At 39.2% G+C, this 21685-nt stretch overlaps 1 protein-coding gene across 1 annotated transcript in view; it reads right to left on the bottom strand.

Annotated features, from left to right (window-relative positions):
* Window positions 1-21685, bottom strand: part of LOC119428657 (serine/threonine kinase 11 interacting protein) — a 97748-nt gene that overhangs the window by 29790 nt on the left and 46273 nt on the right. The window contains exons 17-21 of the mRNA XM_037696327.1: window positions 17928-18085; window positions 17585-17831; window positions 10179-10288; window positions 8855-8952; window positions 6321-6499 (exon numbers count right to left, since the gene is read on the bottom strand). Coding sequence (XP_037552255.1) covers window positions 6321-6499; window positions 8855-8952; window positions 10179-10288; window positions 17585-17831; window positions 17928-18085 — 792 coding nt within the window. The remainder of the gene's footprint in view (window positions 1-6320; window positions 6500-8854; window positions 8953-10178; window positions 10289-17584; window positions 17832-17927; window positions 18086-21685) is intronic.

Below are 21685 nucleotides of genomic sequence, written 5' to 3'. Positions count from 1 at the left end.
TTTTCACACAAGTCCTAAAAGTAAATAAAGAGAACCCAGTTAAACAATTGAGACAAAAATATTATACTTGGTCAATAATTTATTGAGGAAAATGAGCCAATGTTAAATATTTGTGAGTGGTAAAAGTATGTAAACCTTTTGCTTTCAGTATCTGGTGTGACACACCCCCTCCCCCCGTGCAGCAATAACTGCAACTAAACATTTCTGGTAACTGCTGATCAATCGACTTTGTCTTCCAACTTAAAAGTCAAAGTATGTCACATCGTAAAATTGTCATAATCACTAAATAGAAAAGTGTTAAAAGTTATTTTAAATTACTTTAGAACTTCTATGTTCAGTTGTTTCAGTGTAATTGATCAAGAAGTACATTTCTGCTCCATGCTGCTGTGTGAAGGGTTAACCCTTTGATGTCCAGACGCACTTCTATTTCTACAATTTAAATAAACAATTTAAATTTAAATAGTGTAATATTTTAAATAAACAATCCATGCTGCATGGATTGTTTATTTAAAATATAAATTGTTTATTTACACAAGGAGGGAGATTGGGAGTAACTGGTGATGAGTTAGCGGAGAAGTGGGCATGGCAGAGAGCAGTGATCATGACATGCTGTGCTCTTATAGAGCGTTTAGGGTTTGGAAACATTGTTTAGAATATTGCAAGAGTGTGGGGTGGGGGGTAGAGCTGTCATTTCTAACCCGAACCCGGAGCCCAGCCCCGCCCGACCCGGATTTGGACCGGGCCATAATAATGTGCTTAATGGGTGGGCTGGGTTGGTGTCGGGCTTTTTGTTGTGTCAGGGACGTGCACGGCCAATGATCCAATATATGCAAACATGGCTTGCCATACTACACTTGCTGCACGTGGCCATTTCACCGAGTGTTGAGGGTTGAAAGAGGTAAAAAGGTCAATTTAGCTTCAGATGGACTACTGCCAGCGATCTATCAGCCCAAATGGACGTTCATTCAACCGCTGCACTCAGTGGATGCGCGCGGCCGATGATCCAAACAGGTGAGATCACAAAATATCCGACATGTCAGAGAAGCAGGGGAAGCATTTAATGCGCTTTGACGGCTCCTCAGCTCCGATCTTCTGCCCCCTAAGCTGCGCGCATCCGCCAACCATTAATAATAGTCGATGGTATAAGCAGTCAAAGCTTAATTAAAAACGTTGGGGTTTTTTAAGGTTCAGACCTGTAATTACTGTTCGTTCCTTGGATCGGGTGGGGTTAGGAGATAATGGCTGCGGGCTGGGGCAGAGTCAGATTATTTGGACCCAAGTGCAACTCTAGTGGGGGGACTGGGACTCGAACCCCCGCAATAAACAAGGGACTACTGTACAGTATATTGGGCATAAAAACTAATACAACATATAACTTTATCATCAAGTGTTATAACTTTTTAATCTTGACTCTTTGTTTTTGTCTCCACTACAACCGATGTACATCATTGTCCCAGAATGCATTACACTGGTAAAATAATATTAAAGCCCATAAGTGACAAATGTAATAAACACTTAGATTTTTAAGTAATTAGTAGTTTTCACGTATCACAAACCACAGCTTTTAGTGGAATAAAGCAATAACAGCACATTCAGGCCAAGATATGAAAGCAGTTGCAGATCCCTATAACTGTCAATCTTACAGATTTTGAGCTAAAATTTGTTGAGGTAGTAGCTGAGAGTCATCCTCAGCATCAACTCCATGTGTGACATTTCATATATTACATGAGGTCCTCAGTAAAGTTGTTTTTTTTCCCCCAAAGTTTGACCCAAATAGCAACAAATGTTTCTAGGTGACCATGAAATGTGTTCCTTCAAGGAACGCCCAGTTATTAATTACTGGTAAATTCATGGTTTTGAAGCACATGCAACCTGAATTAACTTCTCTGAATGGGAAAAAAACAACAGCTGAAAAACATATTTTGGCTTCAGATTTGACTGGTTTGGTGCTATCGCTCAGGTTTCAATAAAATTGCGTCAAACTTGGTTTAACAAAAACAACAACAGCCCCAGAAAGCTGTCCTCGTTACAACCACATCCTTTCTGTCGTCTCCAGCCAGCAAGTTTATCGTCATCCCAGCTTGTGGTTTGAAACTTTGTCCACATGCTAGAAGCAGATCTGGTTAAATGTATTCAGACAAAATATTTCAACAGCTGTATTTAGGTTAATTTGGCAGAAAATTTGACTGCACATAACAAACATGGCGTATTTCACATGTAAACCAGAAACATCTGATTTGATTCATCTCTTATGGATGCACCTGGAACGTTGCAAACAATGCTCGAGCTCTTCAAAAAGAGACTCGGCGGTGCTGTCGAGAGCAATCTGGAATCATTTTCAGCTGCAAAAGAATACAAGGAAGCAAATGAGCTGTTTATGGATTTAGACTGAAAACAGAAAGAGGGAGGGGGAGGAAAAGAAAAGTTATTTTTTGGTTTAAGTGGAAAACACAACTAAAGACAGTTGAGACCTAATGAAGGCTGTGCTAAAACATGCTAAAGAAGCTACTACTGGGATGCTAATGCTAAAAGAAGCAGAACACTAATTAAAAGCTAAAAAAGCAGAACACTAGCTAAAAGCTAAAAGAAGCAGAACACTAGCTAAAAGCTAAAAAAGCAGAACACTAGCTAAAAGCTAGAAGAAACAGAACACTAACTAAAAGCTAAAAGAAGTAGAACACTAGCTAAAAGCTAAAAGAAGCAGAATAGCTAAAACTAAAAGAAGCAGAACACTAGCTAAAAGCTAAAAAGCAGAACACTAGCTAAAAGCTAAAATAATCAGAACACTAGCTAAAAGCTAAAAGAAACGGAACACTACCTAAAAGCTAAAAGAAGTAGAACAATAGCTAAAAGCAGCAGAACACAAGCTAAAAGCTAAAGGAAGCAGAGCACTAGCTAAAAGCTAAAAGAAGCAGAACACTAGCTAAAAGCTAAAAGAAGCAGAACACTAGCTAAAGGCTAAAAGAAGCAGAACACTAGCTAAAAGCCAGAAGAAGCAGAACACTAGCTAAAAGCTAAAAGAAGCAGAACACTAGCTAAAAGCTAAAAGAAGTAGAACAATAGCTAAAAGCTAAAAGAAGCAAAATGCTAGCCAATTTTAGCAAGCACTAGCTTCAAACTACTAGTAAAGGCTAGCTAACAGATAAAAGAACCAGAAAGGTTCAAGGTACTTTATTTGTCATACACATCACTTGTGGTACATGTGGTGGAACAAAATTATGTACACAGGGTCCCAGTTACATCCAACAAAAGTATTAAAATGTAAAAGAAAAACAGTAATAAGATCTAAGATATGAAATAAGAAAAACATCAGCTAAAAATACACAAAGCACTAGTAGTGTAAAAAAGAGCTATACGCTAAACAGCAGCACGAACATGAGTCTGTGTGAGCAGATGAGTATGAATGAACACAGCAGCAAAGGCTAACAGAAGCATAATAGTAGCTAAAAATATCAAAAGGTGGGTGAAACACACAAAATATTAAAAGGATAGCTAAAATCTTATCTTACAAATAGAACAAGGTAAATTAAAGGCCAAATGTAGAAAAAAAAAGTTAGAGTTAAAGTTAGACGCTAAAACAAGCAAAAGGCTTGTAGCAGATTTGTGGCTAAAAGTTACAATAAAAGCCTAATTAAAACCTAAAAGTAGCAAAAAGATTGCTAAAAGTAGCAAAAGGGTGGCTGAGATAAAAGCTGTAAAACACTAGCTGAAAGCTAAAGAAAAGCCAGCTAGAAGCTAACGATGACAAAAGGCTAACACCCACAAGTAGCAGAATAAGACCTAAAAGCCAAAAGTAGTCAAAAGTAGTTAAAACCAACAAAAAGATAGCTAGAAGCTAAAGACTAGATAACTAATAAAAGAAGCAGAAAGAAGCAAAGGCTAACAGAAGCACAATGTTAGCTAAAAATATCAAAAGGTGGGTTAAATACTAAAAGTATCAAAAGGATAGCTAAAAATAGTACAAGGCAAACTTAAGGCCAAATGTAGAAAAAGAAGCTAGAGTTAAAGGTAGAATCTAAAAGAAGCCAAAAGCTAACTAACAAAATCATAAAAGTGTACAAACTGTTGCAGAGGGACTGGCAACATATTTTTCCACAAGGCCAAATCAAGATATTTAAAGTAAATAAAAAGCTGCATAAAAAACTGTAAAATATATTTTTAAGACTGATAATCTATAAGACATTTCCAGGATTGTTCTTGTTGTTGTATAGTTAGCGTGCTTAAAATATGTCTAAAAGTCAAAGAATACTGTGAGAACATATTGGTTAGCTTAATTATGCAAAAATAAAAAAAATAGGCAGCAGGCTTCAGAGGTCGATACAGACTTTCTGAAAATTAGTTGCTAATCTTTTTTATAAAATGTTTAGATTTAACAGCAAAACGGATGAAAAACAATCTTCTCAAAATGAGCAATATTAAACAAAATACAAACCTTTGGCTATAATCTTTTTATTTTCACTTCATGGTACAAAGCACCTAAAAAACCTGGTTTCTACCAGAAAGGAGACTTTTGAATAATGATTCATAAAACTTGTCTAAATATTTAGTTGATAAAATAATCAGCCAAAAAAAAAAAAAAGGCTGAAATTGGCAACAAACAGCTGAAAAGTAGCTGAAAAGGCAGAAAGAAGCTTAAACTATCAGAAGGAAGTGGAAAGAGCTGAAATGAGCTAAAAATGTGGAATTAGCTGAAAAAGATAAACTTTGCATAAAAACAGCTAAATAGTGGCTGAAATACCAGATAAAAGCTGAAACAAGCAGAAAAAAGCTGAAAGGAGCATAACAAGCTGAAATTAGCAGAAAGAAGTTAGGGGCGTCATGGTAGCGCAGTTGGTAGAGCTGCTGCCTCTCAGCGAGCAGGTTAACCTGGTTCAAATCCTGGTCTGGGGGCCTTACTGGATGGAGTTTGCATGTTCTCTCCATGCATGCGTGGGTTTTCTCCAGGTACTCCAGTTTCCTCCCATAGACCAAAAACATGCATGTTAGGCTGATTTGTAACTCTAAATTGTCTCTAGGTGTGAGTGAGAGAGTGAATGGTTCTATGTGTCCCTGTGATGGACTGGAGACCTGTCCAGGGTGTACCCCGCCCGCCTCTCTCACAGTGACTCCTGGACATGGGCACCGGTGACCCCTGGGCCCCAAAATGGAAGAAGCGGATAAAGATAATGGATGGATGAAAGTTACTTAAGCTGAAAGTAAAATAAATTACCAAGAAAAACTTGAATTTATCTGAAAACAGCTGAACTAAGCTTAAAAAAAAATTCTAAAAAGGTAGTTGAAAAGGTAGAACAAGCTTAAATTAGCAGAAAAAAGCAGAAAGAACACATTTGCTGAAAGAATCAGAAATGAGCACAAAAAAATGGAAATAATCTAAAAACAAAGCTGAAATTAACATAACAACCGCTAAATAGTAGCTGAAATAGCAGAAAAGGCTGAAACTTACAGAAATCAGCTGAAAGGAGCATAACGAGCTGAAATTAGTAGCAAAAAAGTTGGAAGAAGCAAAAAAATGTTGGAGTTAGCAGCAAGATTCTGAAAGGAGCACAAAACAGTTGAAAGTAGCTGAAAAAGGTTTAAATTTGCACAAGGAAGCTGAAAGAAGCTGAAGCAGAACAAAATGTGAACGGAGCAGTAAAAGGTTGTAAACGCATCTAAAGATTTGAAGGATGTAAAATGAGCTCAATTAATTTTCTATGAGAAAAAAAGTGTCAGAAAAGGCTAAATATTTCAAAAAAAGCTAAAGTTGCACCAATACCAAAAGTCATAGCAGGATTGTCCTGAAACAGCTGAACGTTTTGATTTATGATTTGTTGTAATAGCTTGAAAACTGCGGGACGAGAAAGATGCTGAAAAATGTAGAGAAGAAAAACGGATCACAACAGTGTGAACTCTTCATAAACATTCACACTGTTGTGTTTTGAATGTAAATGTCGTATTAAATCTAAATAAACAATATTAAATCTGTTACCACTGAACTGTAATGTGTTGCTGAACATGATGAAGTGTTTCCTCTTTCTTTCTTTAAAGACGGTCAAATTCATTTTCCATATTTCTCCAGACGGTCCCAGCCTGTGTAATAAAAGGTTTTCACTGGTGTGCCACAACAGAGGGGGACGGGGTGAAGCACGTGCGTCATAAAGCACACATATGGTGCGGCAGTAGCTTTGTGAGGGGGGGCAGGTTCTCTCGTCAGTGACAGGATTCTTGTGGGTGGAACATGCTGTTCCAAGACCTAACGTGGGAATTCAACGGTACGCTGCAACTTTGAAAACAAAGCCACAGCTCTTGGGCGACGGTGAATGAAGCCGCGCTCGTTTTACCTGTCAGGAGGCCAAAGAAGCGCTTGCAGCGAGCGCCGTCCCTCACGAGGAGCGTGAAGGCCGCGCCGCCCTCTCCGAACTCCAAGTGGATGCTCTGCGAGCCCAGTCCCACCTCCAGGTAGCTGAGCTCCACGATTGGGTAGCTGTGCGTCTTCTGCAGCCAATCGGTGAGCGGGCCTCTGCTGGGTGGGACAGACAACACAGTTTGAGCAGGAAACGCTGCAGAGGTTTTCAAAATAAAAGCTCTAAATGTTAGGAACGCTTCATTTATGTGACAAAAGAGAGAAACAGAAGAAGAAATGAAAAAGCTCACAGATGGTTTGAGGTCAATGTGTTTTCAAGATACGTCTCAGAAACCTGAGCAGCAATTGTTATAATGTTATAATTATCTGATAATTATTACTCTGGACAGGAAAGGGGTGTGTTAGTCTTCTACCAAAGTCCAACCTTATAATTAAATCCCTCTTTTGGTCAACTTTAGCATTCATTTATTTGATGTTTGTTTATTGTTATAAAACATCTAAACATTTAAAAATCTTGAATCCATGTGTTTTTTAAATTATTGTTATTCAAACAGAACTTTTTTTTTCATTCAAGATGGATCATTTACCATTTTCCTGTAAAAAAAAAAAAAAACAACAAAAAAAAGCTTTTCCTCAAAACATCAAAGTTCATGTACAATAATCCCGGTAATAAATCCAACAAAGTTCAGTCAGGTCCTCTGGACGATTTCTTTGTGTTGAAACGTTTCGTCTTATCACCATCAAACTGGTTGACCCACTATGTGAAGATCAGTTCCCCTGCCGGGGCGCTCGTTGTATTTTATTTTAGTCAATGGGTGGGGAGGGACGGAGTCACGTGTTGCAATCCCGCTAGCTTAGCGCTACATTGCTACCCGTTTTTATCGATGTAGGGGCGGAGCGATACATCAGTAGCATTTTTGCTAGAACATTTGAATTGCGCCCTGTGCTCCATCAGTACTGACAGTTGTCGATCAGGGGTGGGGGGATTCAGTAGGCAGGGCGCTCGGTTCTGTTGACGGGGCAGAAATGTTTTTGGTGCAAGATGTTCAAATGTGTAGAGGTTACATGTCCTGGTGAGTGGCGGGAGCAGTTTGATCCACCAACAGTACAATGGCGAAGCCAGGGGGTGGCCAATGGTGGCTTGGCCACCATAATTTAATCTTCAGCCACCCTAATCATTTAAGGAAACTAAACTTTTGATCAATATAAAAACTAGACAGTGAACAGTCACTTTGGCTGTGTCTGCCTGGGAGGAGTTGAGGGGAGAGAGGACAGCCCCCAGAAACCATCTCATTATCAGCAAACTGGTTGGTCCACTAAAACAGTGTGGTGGTTGGTGGGGAAAGAGTTTGTTTGTGGTTCCTCAGACTGATGAAGCCCTTCAGATGAAGGGCGAAACGTCTCTCTCTCTCTCTCAAAAAAAAAAAAAGGAACTGTCCAGATGACCTGACTGAACATTGTTGGATTTTATACCTGGATTATTGAGAATGGACTTTGATGACTAGACAGAATAGTTTCCTCAAACGATAAGGAAGCCGCTTATTAACGGTTCACACACAGGCAAACACACACGGTGGTGGCATAGGCATTCCATCAAGTACATGTAAAGGGGACGTGTCCCCCTCACATTTAAAAAAAAAAACTCATTTGGACCCCCCACATTTACCATGAAATATTAGTTCACCCTGCGCTGTTTCTATTTCTTCATGAATTAATCCATTCCACTTGATTAATGGAAGAATACTCAAACCACTAAAAGTCCACTCCGGGTTTTCCTGGTCACCTACAACAACTCACCACCCAGCATGCAGTATTCCTCAGGTCACTTGCCTTGGCAGGGTGCTAATCTCTTTGGGGGGGTTTGTGGACGGGGCAGGGGAAGACACCTCTGTGTTGCGCACTAACTTAGTGCTACATTAGTGATGACAGTTGTTGACCAGAGTGGGGGGTAGGATGCGTGAGAGAAGCGGAGCGCTGCGTCTGTAGCATCTTGGCTAGCGCGTCTGTATTGTGCACTGCTAGCTTAGCACTACGTTAGTGCCACAATTAGGATGCGTGAGAGAAGCGGAGCGTGCTCTATTCACACAAGGAGAGCTGTTGGTCAGGCTACTTCTTGTTGCTCTCTAAAATAGTTATTGAATCAAGTGTTTACTTATGTAGGTAAACGTAGATGTTTAACAACCCATTAAAATACACCAGAATGCAGTAAATAGCATTTACTTTATTTAAAATATTCTGGGTAGGACCCCCATACCCCCCTCCCACTAGTGTATCCCCCCCAACATTACAAATGCTTCTGACACCAAAATGGACGCCGGTACCTCATCTATTTTTCAAGTTATCGTACTCGACACCAACAGACAGATGGACAAATGAACAGAAGATATTTCCAATTACTCTATTTGCTCCATGATTGGGGGATAAAAATGCCACATACTATAAATATGTTCCTGTTCTATTACATTTAGGTTTAAAAAACGAAAAGAAACACTAAAAATGTCCTTTACTTACTGCACATCTGAAGTTATTTCCAGAAAATATATCCGCTGGTTTGACACGACCAAAAGCGAAGAAACTTCCCCCGACTCACCAAATTTTACAGCCGACATCTAAAGTTCCAAAGGAAGAAAGACGCAACATAACTGGACTTGTTTTTAATGTACAAGAAACAATAGTTGTTTTATGAGTGAATGTTGTTTTTAAGGCCTCGTTAAACTGTAATGCTAAACACTTGTCAGATGACACCACCTTCCTCTTTGGGCGTTTATACATCAAACCTCAATCACTTCCCCTCAAATGACCCACGAAAATGAAAAACCGCAAACACAACTCAAAGCAGCTGCAGTCAGCGGGTAGATATGCATAACTAAGATAAATGGGCCAAGACCTCCTACTTTCAGCTGTGGTTCGGCAGCTCTTTGCTCCTCATCCAGGTGCCTCACTGAGAACAGCCCTCGCCTGCTGATCTGAACGACTTCTACGACCATGTTTTCGTAAAAAGCTTTACAAGAATGTTAGGCGACAACAGGGGGGAACTTGTCAAAAAAAAAATGAAACGACACATAAAACAAACTGTAATCAGTCACAAGCAGCTGTCACTGGCAAACTGTTGACTAAACACAAGATCTGGAACGTTTTATTGAATTAACATTGAGTTCTGTGAAGAGTTAAAGTTACTGAACAAATATTTCATCAGTCTCTGTGATGTGTGCAGAAGATACAGAAGAGGAATAGTGCCATGGTGCAATAATTTTTCCCCTTAATTCTGAGATTAAAGGCAGAATGTCAGAAAAAGTCAGAATTCTGAGATTAAAGTCAGTATTCTGAGATTAAAGTCAGAAATTTGAGAAAAAAGTCAGAATTCTGAGAAAAAAGGCAGAATTCTGAGAAAAAAAAGTCTGAATTCCGAGACTAAAATCAGAATTCTGAGATTAAAGTTAGAATTCCAAAAGTCTGAAATTAAAGTCAGTATTCTGAGATTAAAGTCAGAAATCTGAGAAAAATGTCAGAAATCTGACAAAAAAGTCAGAAATCTGAGAAAAAAGTCAATTCTGAGAAAAAAAAGTCTGAATTCTGAGACTAAAATCAAAATTCTGAGATTAAAGCTAGAATTCCAGAAAAAGTCAGAATTCTGAGGAAAAAAAAAGTCATAAATCTGAGATTAAAGTCAGAATTCGAGATTAAAGTCAGAGTTCTGAGAAAAATGTCAGAATTCTGAGATTAAAGTCTGACTTTTTTCCTCAGAATTAAGGGGAGAAAAAATATTGCACCATGAAATACATAATCAGTTTTGTTGAACCAAGCTTTAACACGTCTGTGCCTTCTTCTTACAAACCTTTAGGAAAGAGTGAAGTTCTTCATCTTCTTCAAAGACCTCCACGTCGAGGAAAAGCTTGAGTCGATGGTCAACCGCCTCATAGTCCTCGGACAGCAGATCTAAATCGTCTACAAACAGTATGTGATTACATTAAAACAGCTCTCCAGCCATCGGGGTGTAGAGACTGCACCGATTGCTCAGCTTGTGGCCAGAATTGATCGATTTCCATGTGACCACTAACAGAGCAACAAAGACTATCAAAAATACAATTTACTTTTGTTTTCGATCGTAAAGTAACTAAGAAGCTCAAAAAGTATGTTTTTGGTTTGTTTTCAATTCAATTCAATTCAGTTTATTTATATAGCGCCAAATCACACCAAAGTTGTCTCAGGGCACTTTACAGAAACATTCACATACACATTTTGGGCCTTAGAGATGAAGTTAACCCTCCTATTGTCCTTTACCATTCCTGTTCCTTAGGGGGAATATCCTCCACCTTAAACTGGAGTTTTGTGAAGACCCTCCAGACCACCAGACGCTTCAGATCCAGTAACTGAAGTTACTAAAGTTACTGTGAGGTTATGAGAGCGTTTGAAGAAATTAAGAATAAATAAATAAATAAAAAATAATTTTTAGGCTTTGCCAGAAAAAAAAAACAAGTTTATTGACTTCATCAAATAAACTAATAAATAAAAACACACAAAAATGTGATGCCGATTTTTCCGTAAAAGACAATCAAGGATTAATTATCACTGCCACCTATAGGCAAAAGATAACTAATACTGTTTGTGTATTTGTCTGTTACTGAAATATCTGAACCAAAAAGCAGGTTTTAATGAAACCTTCAGAAGTTATCAACGGGTATGCAGCTACAACTGATTAACTTCTGAAGCCAATCCAATTCAAGATGCCCATGATGGCTAATCAGCATTGACCGACACAAAAATGGATACAATTTGGGTAATTTTACAAAGTTTGAACTAAAATTTGATGAGGCAGTAACTGACTCATTCAAACAAGTTTCCATTTACAGAGTTAATACTGTATGTATATATTTTTTATGTTATGAATTCTCCCCTGATAGAGCTGTCATTTCTAACCCAAACTCGGAGCCCGGCCCGACCTGACCTGGATTAGGGCCGGGCCATAATAATGTGCTTAATGTGCAGGCTGTTGTCGGTGTCGGACTTTTGATTGTGTCAGTGGACGTACATGGCTGACAATCCAATTATACGGCATCGTGGCTTGCCATCTAATCACCAGCCGCACGTGGCCATTTGACCGCGCACTGACCGGCTTTGAAAGACGTAAAACAAAGTTCAGTTAAAGTAAAGAAAGACATTCAAACAAATGAGACATCTTTGTTCTTTCCTTTAGAAGGTGGTGGTGTCACTTAAAAAAGATTCAGCTGCATTCAGAGGATGCGCACGGCCGATGACCCAAACAGGTGAGATCCCAAAATATCCTGCAGACATGTCAGAGCAGGGTCCATGTTTGAATAATGAAGAGTGCAGGCAGAAACAGGGATTTAATGCACTTTGATGGTCATGGATGGACAAACACCCCCTCAGCTCCGATCTTCTGCCCCCTCTACTCAGCCGCGCGCGTCCACCAATGCAGTGCAGTGACAAGCTGTCAAAGCTTAATTAAAAATGTCCGGGGGGGATTTCGGACCTGTAATTACTGTTAATTCGTTGGGTCACGAGTCAGGTGGGGTTTGGAAATGATGGCTAGGGTCGGGTCGGATATTTTGGGCCCAAATGCAAATCTACCCCCTGAGATTGATTGATTGATTGATTAATTGATTGATTCATTAATTGATTAATTGATTATGTAAATAAGTAAATAGTAAGTAAGTAAGTAAGTTAAGTAAGCTAGTAAGTAAGTAAGTACGGTAAGTAAGTTAGTTAAGTAAGTTAAGTAAGTTAAGTAAGTATAAGTAAGTAAGTTAAGTAAGTTAAGTAAGTAAGTAAGCAAGCTAAGTAAGTAAGTATGTATGTATCCAGTATTAGGGGTTGAACAGACTACTCAAGTAATCTACACATCGATTCCTAGGACATGTATCGAGTTTTTTAATTTCATGTCGAGTATTCGTGGTGACGTCATTATGTCGCCGTTACATCATTGCGTTACGTGATCTGCACTGGGCGCAGGTTACAAAATGGATTCCTCCAAGCAGACAGATGGAGCAGAGCAGGCCCAGTCTTGGCAAACAGGTAGAAACGCATCAATAGTATGGAAATATTTCACTAAAGATGAATCTTCCGGTTCAACTACCGTAAGGAAACAGAAAATGAATCAACTTCCTGACTGTTTGGAGCTCGTTGTGAACCGGTGTTACACAATATTCTGTGACCACCATATATTGTGACCGTGGGGGGCGGTGTTGCATCCACTGTTGCAGGTCACAGAGTTTGGTGTAACACCGGGTCCAGTCGACCGAACCAGAACCAGCTTCCTCTGACCTTGTTTCACAAACAAAAAGCAAAATATATTAATCTCTAAACCTATAAAAACCTATAAACATATTAATCTCTAAAACTAAACCGAATGTGCATCACAGATGGCGGTGGTGCGAGGTGGTCGTCCGCACCACTGATTTTAGTTTTGTTTTTGACGTGTCGCATGTTTCTTTCACTTTTGCAGCTTAATAATAATAACTAATAGTTTAGTTTTTCCTGTGACTTATTTGCAGAATGATAAATGGTAGGAGCATAATACATGCTTCCAATGTTTTGTTGGTCTTATTTTGTAAATAATGACATTTTTTGCGGTTTTATTTATTTATTTATTTTTGTATCTTTAGATCCTATGATGTCATCAAGTACTCGAGGTCTACTAGAGTTTTATTATGTTAATGTAGTTTAAAAATTATGTAGTCGTTCAACCACTTAGCATATCATGAAAAGGTTCTCTAAACAAGCTATTAACCTAACCATCTGAATCAATGACGTAACTCTAAACACCTGCAAAAGATTCCTGAGGCTTTTAAAAACTCCCAGCCTTGTTCATTACTCAAAACCGCAATCATGGGTAAGACTGCTGACCTGACTGCTGTCCAGAAGGCCATCATTGACACCCTCAAGCAAGAGGGTAAGACACAGAAAGAAATTGCTGAATGAATAGGCTGTTCCCAGAGTGCTGTATCAAGGCACCTCAGTGGGAAGTCTGTGGGAAGGGAAAAGTGTGGCAGAAAATGCTGCACAACAAGAAGAGGTGACCGGACCCTGAGGAGGATTGTGGAGAAGGGCCGATTCCAGACCTTGGGAGACCTGCGGAAACAGTGGACTGAGTCTGGAGTAGAAACATCCAGAGCCACCGTGCACAGGCGTGTGCAGGAAATGGGCTACAGGGCCACATTCCCCAGGTTAAGCCACTTTTGAACCAGAAACAGCAGCAGAAATGCCTGACCTGGGCTACAGAGAAGCAGCACTGGACTGTTGCTCAGTGGTCCAAAGTACTTTTTTCGGATGCAAGCAAATTTTGCATGTCATTCGGAAATCAAGGTGCCAGAGTCTGGAGGAAGACTGGGGAGAAGGAAATGCCAAAATGCCAGAAGTCCAGTGTGAAGCACCCAAAGTCAGTGATGGTCTGGGGTGCCATGTCAGCTGCTGGTGTTGGTCCACTGTGTTTTATCAAGGGCAGGGTCAATGCAGCTAGCTATCAGGAGATTTTGGAGCACTTCATGCTTCCATCTGCTGAAAAGCTTTATGGAGATGAAGATTTCATTTTTCAGCACGACCTGGCACCTGCTCAGTGCCAAAACCACTGGTAAATGGTTTACTGACCATGGTATTACTGTGCTCAATTGGCCTGCCAACTCTCCTGACCTGAACCCCATAGAGAAGCTGTGGGATATTGTGAAGAGCAAGTTGAGAGACACAAGACCCAACACTCTGGACAAGCTTAAGGCTGCTATCGAAGCATCCTGGGCCTCCATAACACCTCAGCAGTGCCACAGGCTGATTGCCTCCATGCCACGCCGCATTGAAGCAGTCATTCATGCAAAAGGATTCCCGACCAAGTATTGAGTGCATAACTGAACATGATTATTTGAAGGTTGGCGTTTTTTGTATTGAAAACACTTGTCTTTCATTGGTGGGATGAAATATGCTATTTTTTTGGGACAGGCATTTTGGGATTTCATGAGCTGTATGCCATAATCATCAGTATTAAAACAATTAAAGACCTGAAATATTTCAGTTGGTGTGCAATGAATCTGAAATATATGAAAGTTTAATTTTTATCATTACATTTTGGAAAATAATGACCTTTATCACAATATGCAAATTTTTTGAGAAGGACCTGTATGTATGTATCCATCCATCCATCCAACCACCCATCTTTTGGAGAGACATCAAAATTGTCATAAATCAAAAAGCTTTCCAAAAATCAGAAACAAAAGTTTGACAATAAAACTCCAAACTGGTGCAAATATATTGAGTATATTGTACTTATTCAACTGTTAGTTGTGTCTTTTCTTTCAGTGCTTATGATTTTACAGAAAGCTGAGAGCTGTGCAGTCGTTGGACATAAAAACCTGCCAGCGTTAATGTAGTTTCTTATGCTAGGTCCTAATATTTAGCTGATTGTCTGACGTTTTTATGGGAAACTTGAGCTGGATTGCTGACACTTTACGTTTTTTCGCCTAACAATGATTATCTAAACAGAAAGCAAAATAATTTAATTCAGTTTCATTAAGTTAACTAAAATCTGCTGCTGTCATATTTTCAGCTCAACATATGTTCCAGAACACTAATGAATAGGTTGTTTTACCTCAAATGATATCTCCCATTAAGCTTTAAGCCAAAGATTTAAGACAGCAGTGGGAATACTTACATTTTTCATGGGTTTTGTGAAATTACAGCCAAATTGTACTGCAGCCGACCACAGCATTAGCCAACAGCCTTCAAGCAGAGAGGCTTTTAAGAGCTATAAACTCACGACAGAACAGCAACAGAAGTAATTTGAACAGTGATGAATGATCACAGCTAATCACAAATGACAGGGTATGGGTCCGCAGAGGCCAGAATAAACCTTTGATTCCAAGTACAAACAAATACAAGATTAAAAAGGCCTTTGAACCCAGAGGAAAGTTTCTTTTTAAAGGTCAAACATGTATGGAAACTGACAGGCAATAAAATGCATCTTTAAAGGTAAAGGACTTTTTCAAAAAGAGGAAAGCTTGACTAACTAGAACAACCGTGAATCTAAAAAAAAGGTGTTTTTCATTGTTTCACGATGAGGATGAGCCGCCTCCAGTGTGACTGTGGTTTCACAAGAACAGATTACAAGGTACCAACTCTGCAACTAGTGTATTCCAAAAAAAAAAAAAAAAAAAAAGATAAAGAAGGGTATCATTAACTCAGCTCTCCCTCTCTCAGGCTTTCATTCCTCTCCAATCATTTTCGGTAATGACTCCAATCTGTCTTGTTGCAAATTTACCATGTGGTTCATCCAATAATGGCAGACAGATGTGGGTAGTTGTTGCAGAAACGCAGTGAGCCTCGAAGTGCTGAAAAAAAATCTGGAAGAGTCAAAGACTTCCTCTTCGTTTGTTTTCAATCAAAACTTAAATCTGTCTTTACAGGAGACAACAGAGTTGACATAAACAGTTCTTACCACATCTCACAGCTGATGTGTGGAATCTGAATCACATGCAATAAAATGCCACTTATATTTTACTGCTGGTTAGGCTCTGCTCCTGTAAACAGTCCTAAAATAGTATCCTGTATATAAAATATTGAGGTAAAGGTCAAAGACTGACTCAGTTTGTTTACTGATCAAAAACCCTTACTCGTTTAGGTTGTTTGTTGGTTCAAGCTTCTAAAATATGGACAGTTGCTGCAGCTTTGGTAGCTTTTATTCCTTATACATCAAATATATTTACTTATTACGCTGCAAGTAGGCCTATCACGATAACAAATTTTGCTGGGCGATTGTCACAGAAATTATTGTGATAAACGATAATATTGTTTGAAATTTAACAATAATTGTCAAATTTGAGAAGAAATGTTGATTTGTTTGGTGTGTAGTACCTTTTTTGACCACCTGATGGCAGTATAAGACTGCTTGAACCAAAGGATGGATAGTTGAGCAGCGTGTCTCTTTAAGAAAAATGGGAGGGAGAACCCTTGCCGTGACATGTGCTGTCTCTTTCGGTTCTCAAAAAGGCAGACGCTCGGTGTGGTTTGAGCTCTTTAGCACACAAAGCTTTTAATAAAAAAATCAGTAAACAAGTTATCAGCTTCTTTTTGAAGAGAAAAACAACTTTTTACATGAAGGCACGGGTTTCAACCGTGAATTTTGGAGCTTGACAAGACAGAGGTTTATTCCCGAGGTCGACCTGTTAGCTCGTAGCTTAGCTTCTCAGCTTAGCTGCTTTTAACGATTCAAAAACGTGATTTTGGACGGTAAAAACAGATTTTAAAGAGAAAAGAGAAAGTGAGGGGTCAGTGAAGAGCACCGGAGTTGAGCCTTTTGTTATCCAGTGTCTTCATTAGAAAGAGAGACACAAAGAAACGATAAAGCCGATAAATGAAAATGAGGTCGATAATTTTCATTCATCGTGCAATTAATTGAGTTATTGTTTATCGTGACAGGCCTAGCTGCAAAAGTTTATCTTTTTATGTGAACTACAACAATGCTTCTTTACATTAAGTAAATTATAGTGCAGGAGAGACACAAAAAATACCTTTTTTTTTAACAAGTCCACATATTGTTAGACTTGAGGAAAAAAGATTACTGGCCAAACCACTTCTACGAAAGGGCTAGCATTATTTGAAAGAATGTTATAGGCGTTTATGTCAAACCTTAAAAATAACATTATGCCCAATATTTTGATATCTTCTTTGATTTTGCATGATCTTTTAGAGCTTGGAATATGTGATGAGCAAAATTCATCTACTACCACACCAAATTTTAGATCAATATTGGTAAAATTTGCTGAACTATAGCCATTTTTGACAGTTCTAAAGTTAAATGGCTGCAGCACACCATCTTGAATTTCTGTTCAGTGCCCCGAGATGACTTCTGTTGTGACTTGGCGCTATATAAATAAACTGAATTGAATTGGGTTGGGTTGACACCAAAACTGAACCAACTGAACCAGCTGTAGAGGTACACTAAATTATTATTTCCTGAGCGCTTCAATAAAAGGTATAATGAGCCTGGGAAGATAAGATGAACATACCATACAGGTACAGGTGGATGTCATCAGCATAACATGATACTTCATATTGTGTTTTTAGAAAACAAAGTCTAGAGTGAAGATAAGTTACATCTTAAAAAATAAATAAATAAATAAGGTGGCCCAGAGCTGAGCCTTGAGGAACAACAATTTTGGTAACTACAGTATGTATGCCAAAACTTTAATGTCTAAATCTGAACTCTGACAATGAATGGATGCATAAATTAGAACTCACCCTTAGAGGTGGATTGGTCTGTAGGTTCAGCTTGTGGTGGGGGCACTTCAGTAGCAGTGTAGTGGTAGCTTCCTGCGAGGTCCTCCTTACTTTGAGAGTCTATGTTGTAGGAAATGCTGCTTGTATCATCTGAACCATCCCCAATAAAGAAGGAGCTTCCCTGGGCTGTGACAAATGTGGGATCCTCTAAAGTCAGCGCAGTTTCTGGGATGATACTACTGCCTTTACTAGTATCGGAATCATCATGCTTTGGAAATAAAGACAAAGCATTAAATATTGTAAGCAGTGTTTTGAGCAAACAAACAATAAAAAAAAAAAAGATTAATGAAAGGATCAGAAAGACCTTGTTGACGCTGTGAGTGCGCTGAGTAAAATCAGGATAATTGTCTTCGCTGTCAGGCCTTGCTGACTGAAAGTTGGGTGTACTGCTGTAGGGAGTGGTTTGTTCAGTCATTTGAACCACATGGTCACTACCACATTCTGGACAAATATGGCTTTTTCCTGAAATAAAATAAACAAAAAATATTTCTCAAGATAAAATTCTTCTTTTTTTTGTCATAAAACCAACCATCTTAGAATACTTAAAATGGCCATTCAAATTCAAATACAATTCAAATTCAAAAATACTTTATTAATCCCAAAGGGAAATTATTTGTTGTTGTAACTCATTATCCTCATTTCATTAAGAAATGTTACAGATGCTGATGGCTGTAGACAGGATGGATCTCTTGTAAAGGTCCATCCCACAGTGGATCCTAAGAAACTGGCTGCAGATGCCGTCCAATCCACCCACCCAGACTCAGCTAGCCTCTCGATTTCCCCGGACTGTAGGACCGCCCAAATGCCGGGCAGAACTCCTCCCAGAGTGATGGCCACACCTCCCAGCAGTCTGCCTAGCTCCTCGTCACTGCGGACAGCCAACTGTAGGTGCCGAGGGGCAATCCTGTCCTTCCGCTGTCATGAGCCATGTTTCCTGCTAGTTATAGGATCTCAGTGGTCAGGCACTCGAGCACAGCTGGCAGGTAGATGAGAATGCATCCACAGAACATCCTTTTCAACTCATTTTAGATTTGGGGCTGTAGTTGAGATATTATTTGAGCTTTGATATCAGTCTAGGAAGAGTTTAAGGAAGTATTTCCTATATTTAAAAGGCTGGCTTGCTTCATGTTTTCCATTATTACATTTTATATTGTTCCAGACTCAAACTTTCAAAGACTTTTGTGGACTTTTCAGTTTGTTCAAATGTGAAGCATTTGTAAAGTTCCCTTGAATGTTTATTTATAGGTGCTCTTATTATCATAAATTTTAAAAAAAATTCTAAAGTAAAAGGAAAAAAAACATTGGATACTTTTTGAGATACCTTGTGACAAAAATTTGTAAATGTAACATATGATTAATGATCTGCATTATATAGCAAAACAACATAGAGTATAAGGTACTATAGCAAATAATTTGGGGTATACAATTTTGTCTGTGTGCAACATGCAACATTTTATTTTCATAGGGCCTTACAAACAGCAATAATAGGGCCACAAATTGAACTGTAACAATATGTTTCCATACAGATAATTTGCAAAAACATTTCCAGATTTTGCTTTCATTTCTAAAAACATGACTGGCTAGGTCAAAAATGTCTGCTTGATATTTATTCTCTTGGAACTTTTGACATAGCATTAAAATATTTATTAGCTTTAAAATTTTTGATTTTATTCATACACTTTGAAGCATTTAGGTTCAGCATAGTTCTGGAAATGCCAACAACCATCCATTCATTATCTTCAGCTTGTTATAAAGTCTGGCCTAGAGAGCAGCAGCTTGAGCAGGGAGGCCTAGACATCTCTCTCCACAGCCACCTCTTCCAGCTCTTCTGGGAGGACTCCAAGGCAATAATAAGGCCTCAAGTCCAGGCCAGCCAGGACATGCCGGAGAGCCCAAGTCTCTCCAGATCTGTACAAAGATCAGTACTTCAGATCAGAGACAAAGTCTCTCCAGATCAAGGTTTGTAGGCTCAATCAAACAGATAGATAACAAAAAAGGTTAAATCATTTAATCTGGACCAGATCAGTACAAAGATCAGTACTCCATAGACAGTCTCTCCAGCGTGTCCTGTCTTCCTCATGGTCTCCTTCCAGTTGGACATTCCCAAACACCCTCCTTAGGGAGGTGCAGGGGGCATCCTTTCCGGATGTCTCAAACATCTCAACTAGCTCTTGATGTGGAGGGGCAGCGGTTCTACTTCTGAGTCTCTCCCGGATAACTGAACTTCTCACCCTATCTCTAAGGGAGAGCCCAGCTACACTTAGAAAACTCATTTTAGCCACCTTCGCTATCTCATTATTTGGTTCACTACCCAGAGTCTGTGACCTTAGGTGAAGGTAGGAATGTAAATCGACCTGTAAAGAGAGAGCTTCTCCTTGCAGCTCAGTTCCCTCTTCACTACAACCAACTGGAAACACTGCAGAAAGAAGCTGTACTGATCTGTCTGTCTATCTCACGCGCCATTCTTCCCTCACTTGTAAACAAGATCACAAGACATTTGAACTCCTCCACTTAAGGCGGAGCCTCACTCCTAACCCAGAGAGGGAAAATACACAAAACACCCGGTTAATAAATGTTTCCGCTAATTTTAGTTCCACGTGTTTAGTTGTGTGCATCTAAGATGTGTAATGTAGTCTTTGTTTTCAGTTAACTAAAGTTTCGTAAATAAAATGCTTGTTTTCACTGCCCATCCATCCCAGTGTTTCACCTACCATTATAAAAGCAGGGCGCCCTGCCCTGTCAACAGAACAAATGAACCTCCCCCAGTAGACAACTGCCGGTACTGACTTAGTGCTAAGCTAGCGAGTGCAATACAGGCACGCTAGCTAAAAAGCTAGATGAAGCGCTCCAATTCCCTCATGCTGAGCCATCCCCCGTGCCCCTCCTCCACTCGAAAACTTTTGGTATAAACAGCACACAACACAAATGTCTCGGTTTCCAAATCACGGAAGAGATGAGCACCTTGCCAAGACAAGCAATGTAGGAGAAACACTGCAATCCATTTTCTTTACCTACTTATTGTCCCATCCATGGGACAATAAAGGCTGTTTCTATTCTATTCTATTCTATTCTATTCTATTCTATTCTTCTCCTTTCTGGGTCATGGTTGTGGCTGGTGCCTGTTTTTAACAGTCATTGTGCAAGAGGCTGGTCACACTCTGGACAGTCATTGTTCTCAGTAATTTATATGAAATTTGTTTTGTTCTAAAGACATCAATGACCAGTTGGAAGAGATCCAAGGGTCATTTCTGGCCCACAGGTTGTGCGTTACTAAAGGGGTTCTCAGTAATAAACTTGAATACTAAACTACTGATGGTTTTAAAAAAAACTCAAGGGTTGATGTGGTCATTGAACAGAAGTGAGTTTTGATATACAAAAAAAATATGAAAGATGTTCTTGCCTCAGCAAAAAAAAAAAAAGAAAAAAAAAGAAAAATGGGGGAAATGTTTAGTGTTTCCCCTATATTACTTGCTTTGGCAGGGCGCTTATCTCTTCCGTGATTTTCTTTTGTCGACTGGGGGGACGAACACACGTCTATGTTGCGTGCTGTTTGTACCGGCAGTTTTTGAGCGGGGGGGTGTTGGGAAATGGAGCGCAGCCTAGCTTTTTATTTAGCACATTTGTATTGCATCTTAGTGTTATGTCAGTGTTGACAGTTGTCGGGTGGTGGTGGTTCAGTTCGGTAGACAGGGCACTCGTTTTTGCTGACAGGGCGGGGCACCCTGTTTGTATAATGGTAGGGGAAACACCAATTTAAAAACACCCATGTTTCTCCATACTCTGTTCTTATTATTTTACACTTATTCCGACCTGTTCAGGCTGCTGTTTAATATACTGTATTAGTTTATATTATTATTGTTTAGTGTAAATCTTAGATACTTGTATACTATTTCTGTTTATACTTTATATTTTTGCTACTTTTGGGTGTAACTGGGACCTTGAGTGCACAATTTTGTTCCACCTCATGTACCACATGTGATGCGAATGACAATAAAGAACCTTGAACCTAAGACAAAAACAACAAATTCCATACTTTTCAAGACTGTGTAGAACCTCTTGGTT

The sequence above is a fragment of the Nematolebias whitei genome, chromosome 23 (assembly GCF_014905685.2).
Source record: "Nematolebias whitei isolate Nwh7 chromosome 23, NemWhi1, whole genome shotgun sequence".
Classification (NCBI taxonomy): domain Eukaryota; kingdom Metazoa; phylum Chordata; class Actinopteri; order Cyprinodontiformes; family Rivulidae; genus Nematolebias; species Nematolebias whitei.
Note: the sequence above shows the minus strand (reverse complement) of the source record. Positions and strands in the feature narration are given on the sequence as shown.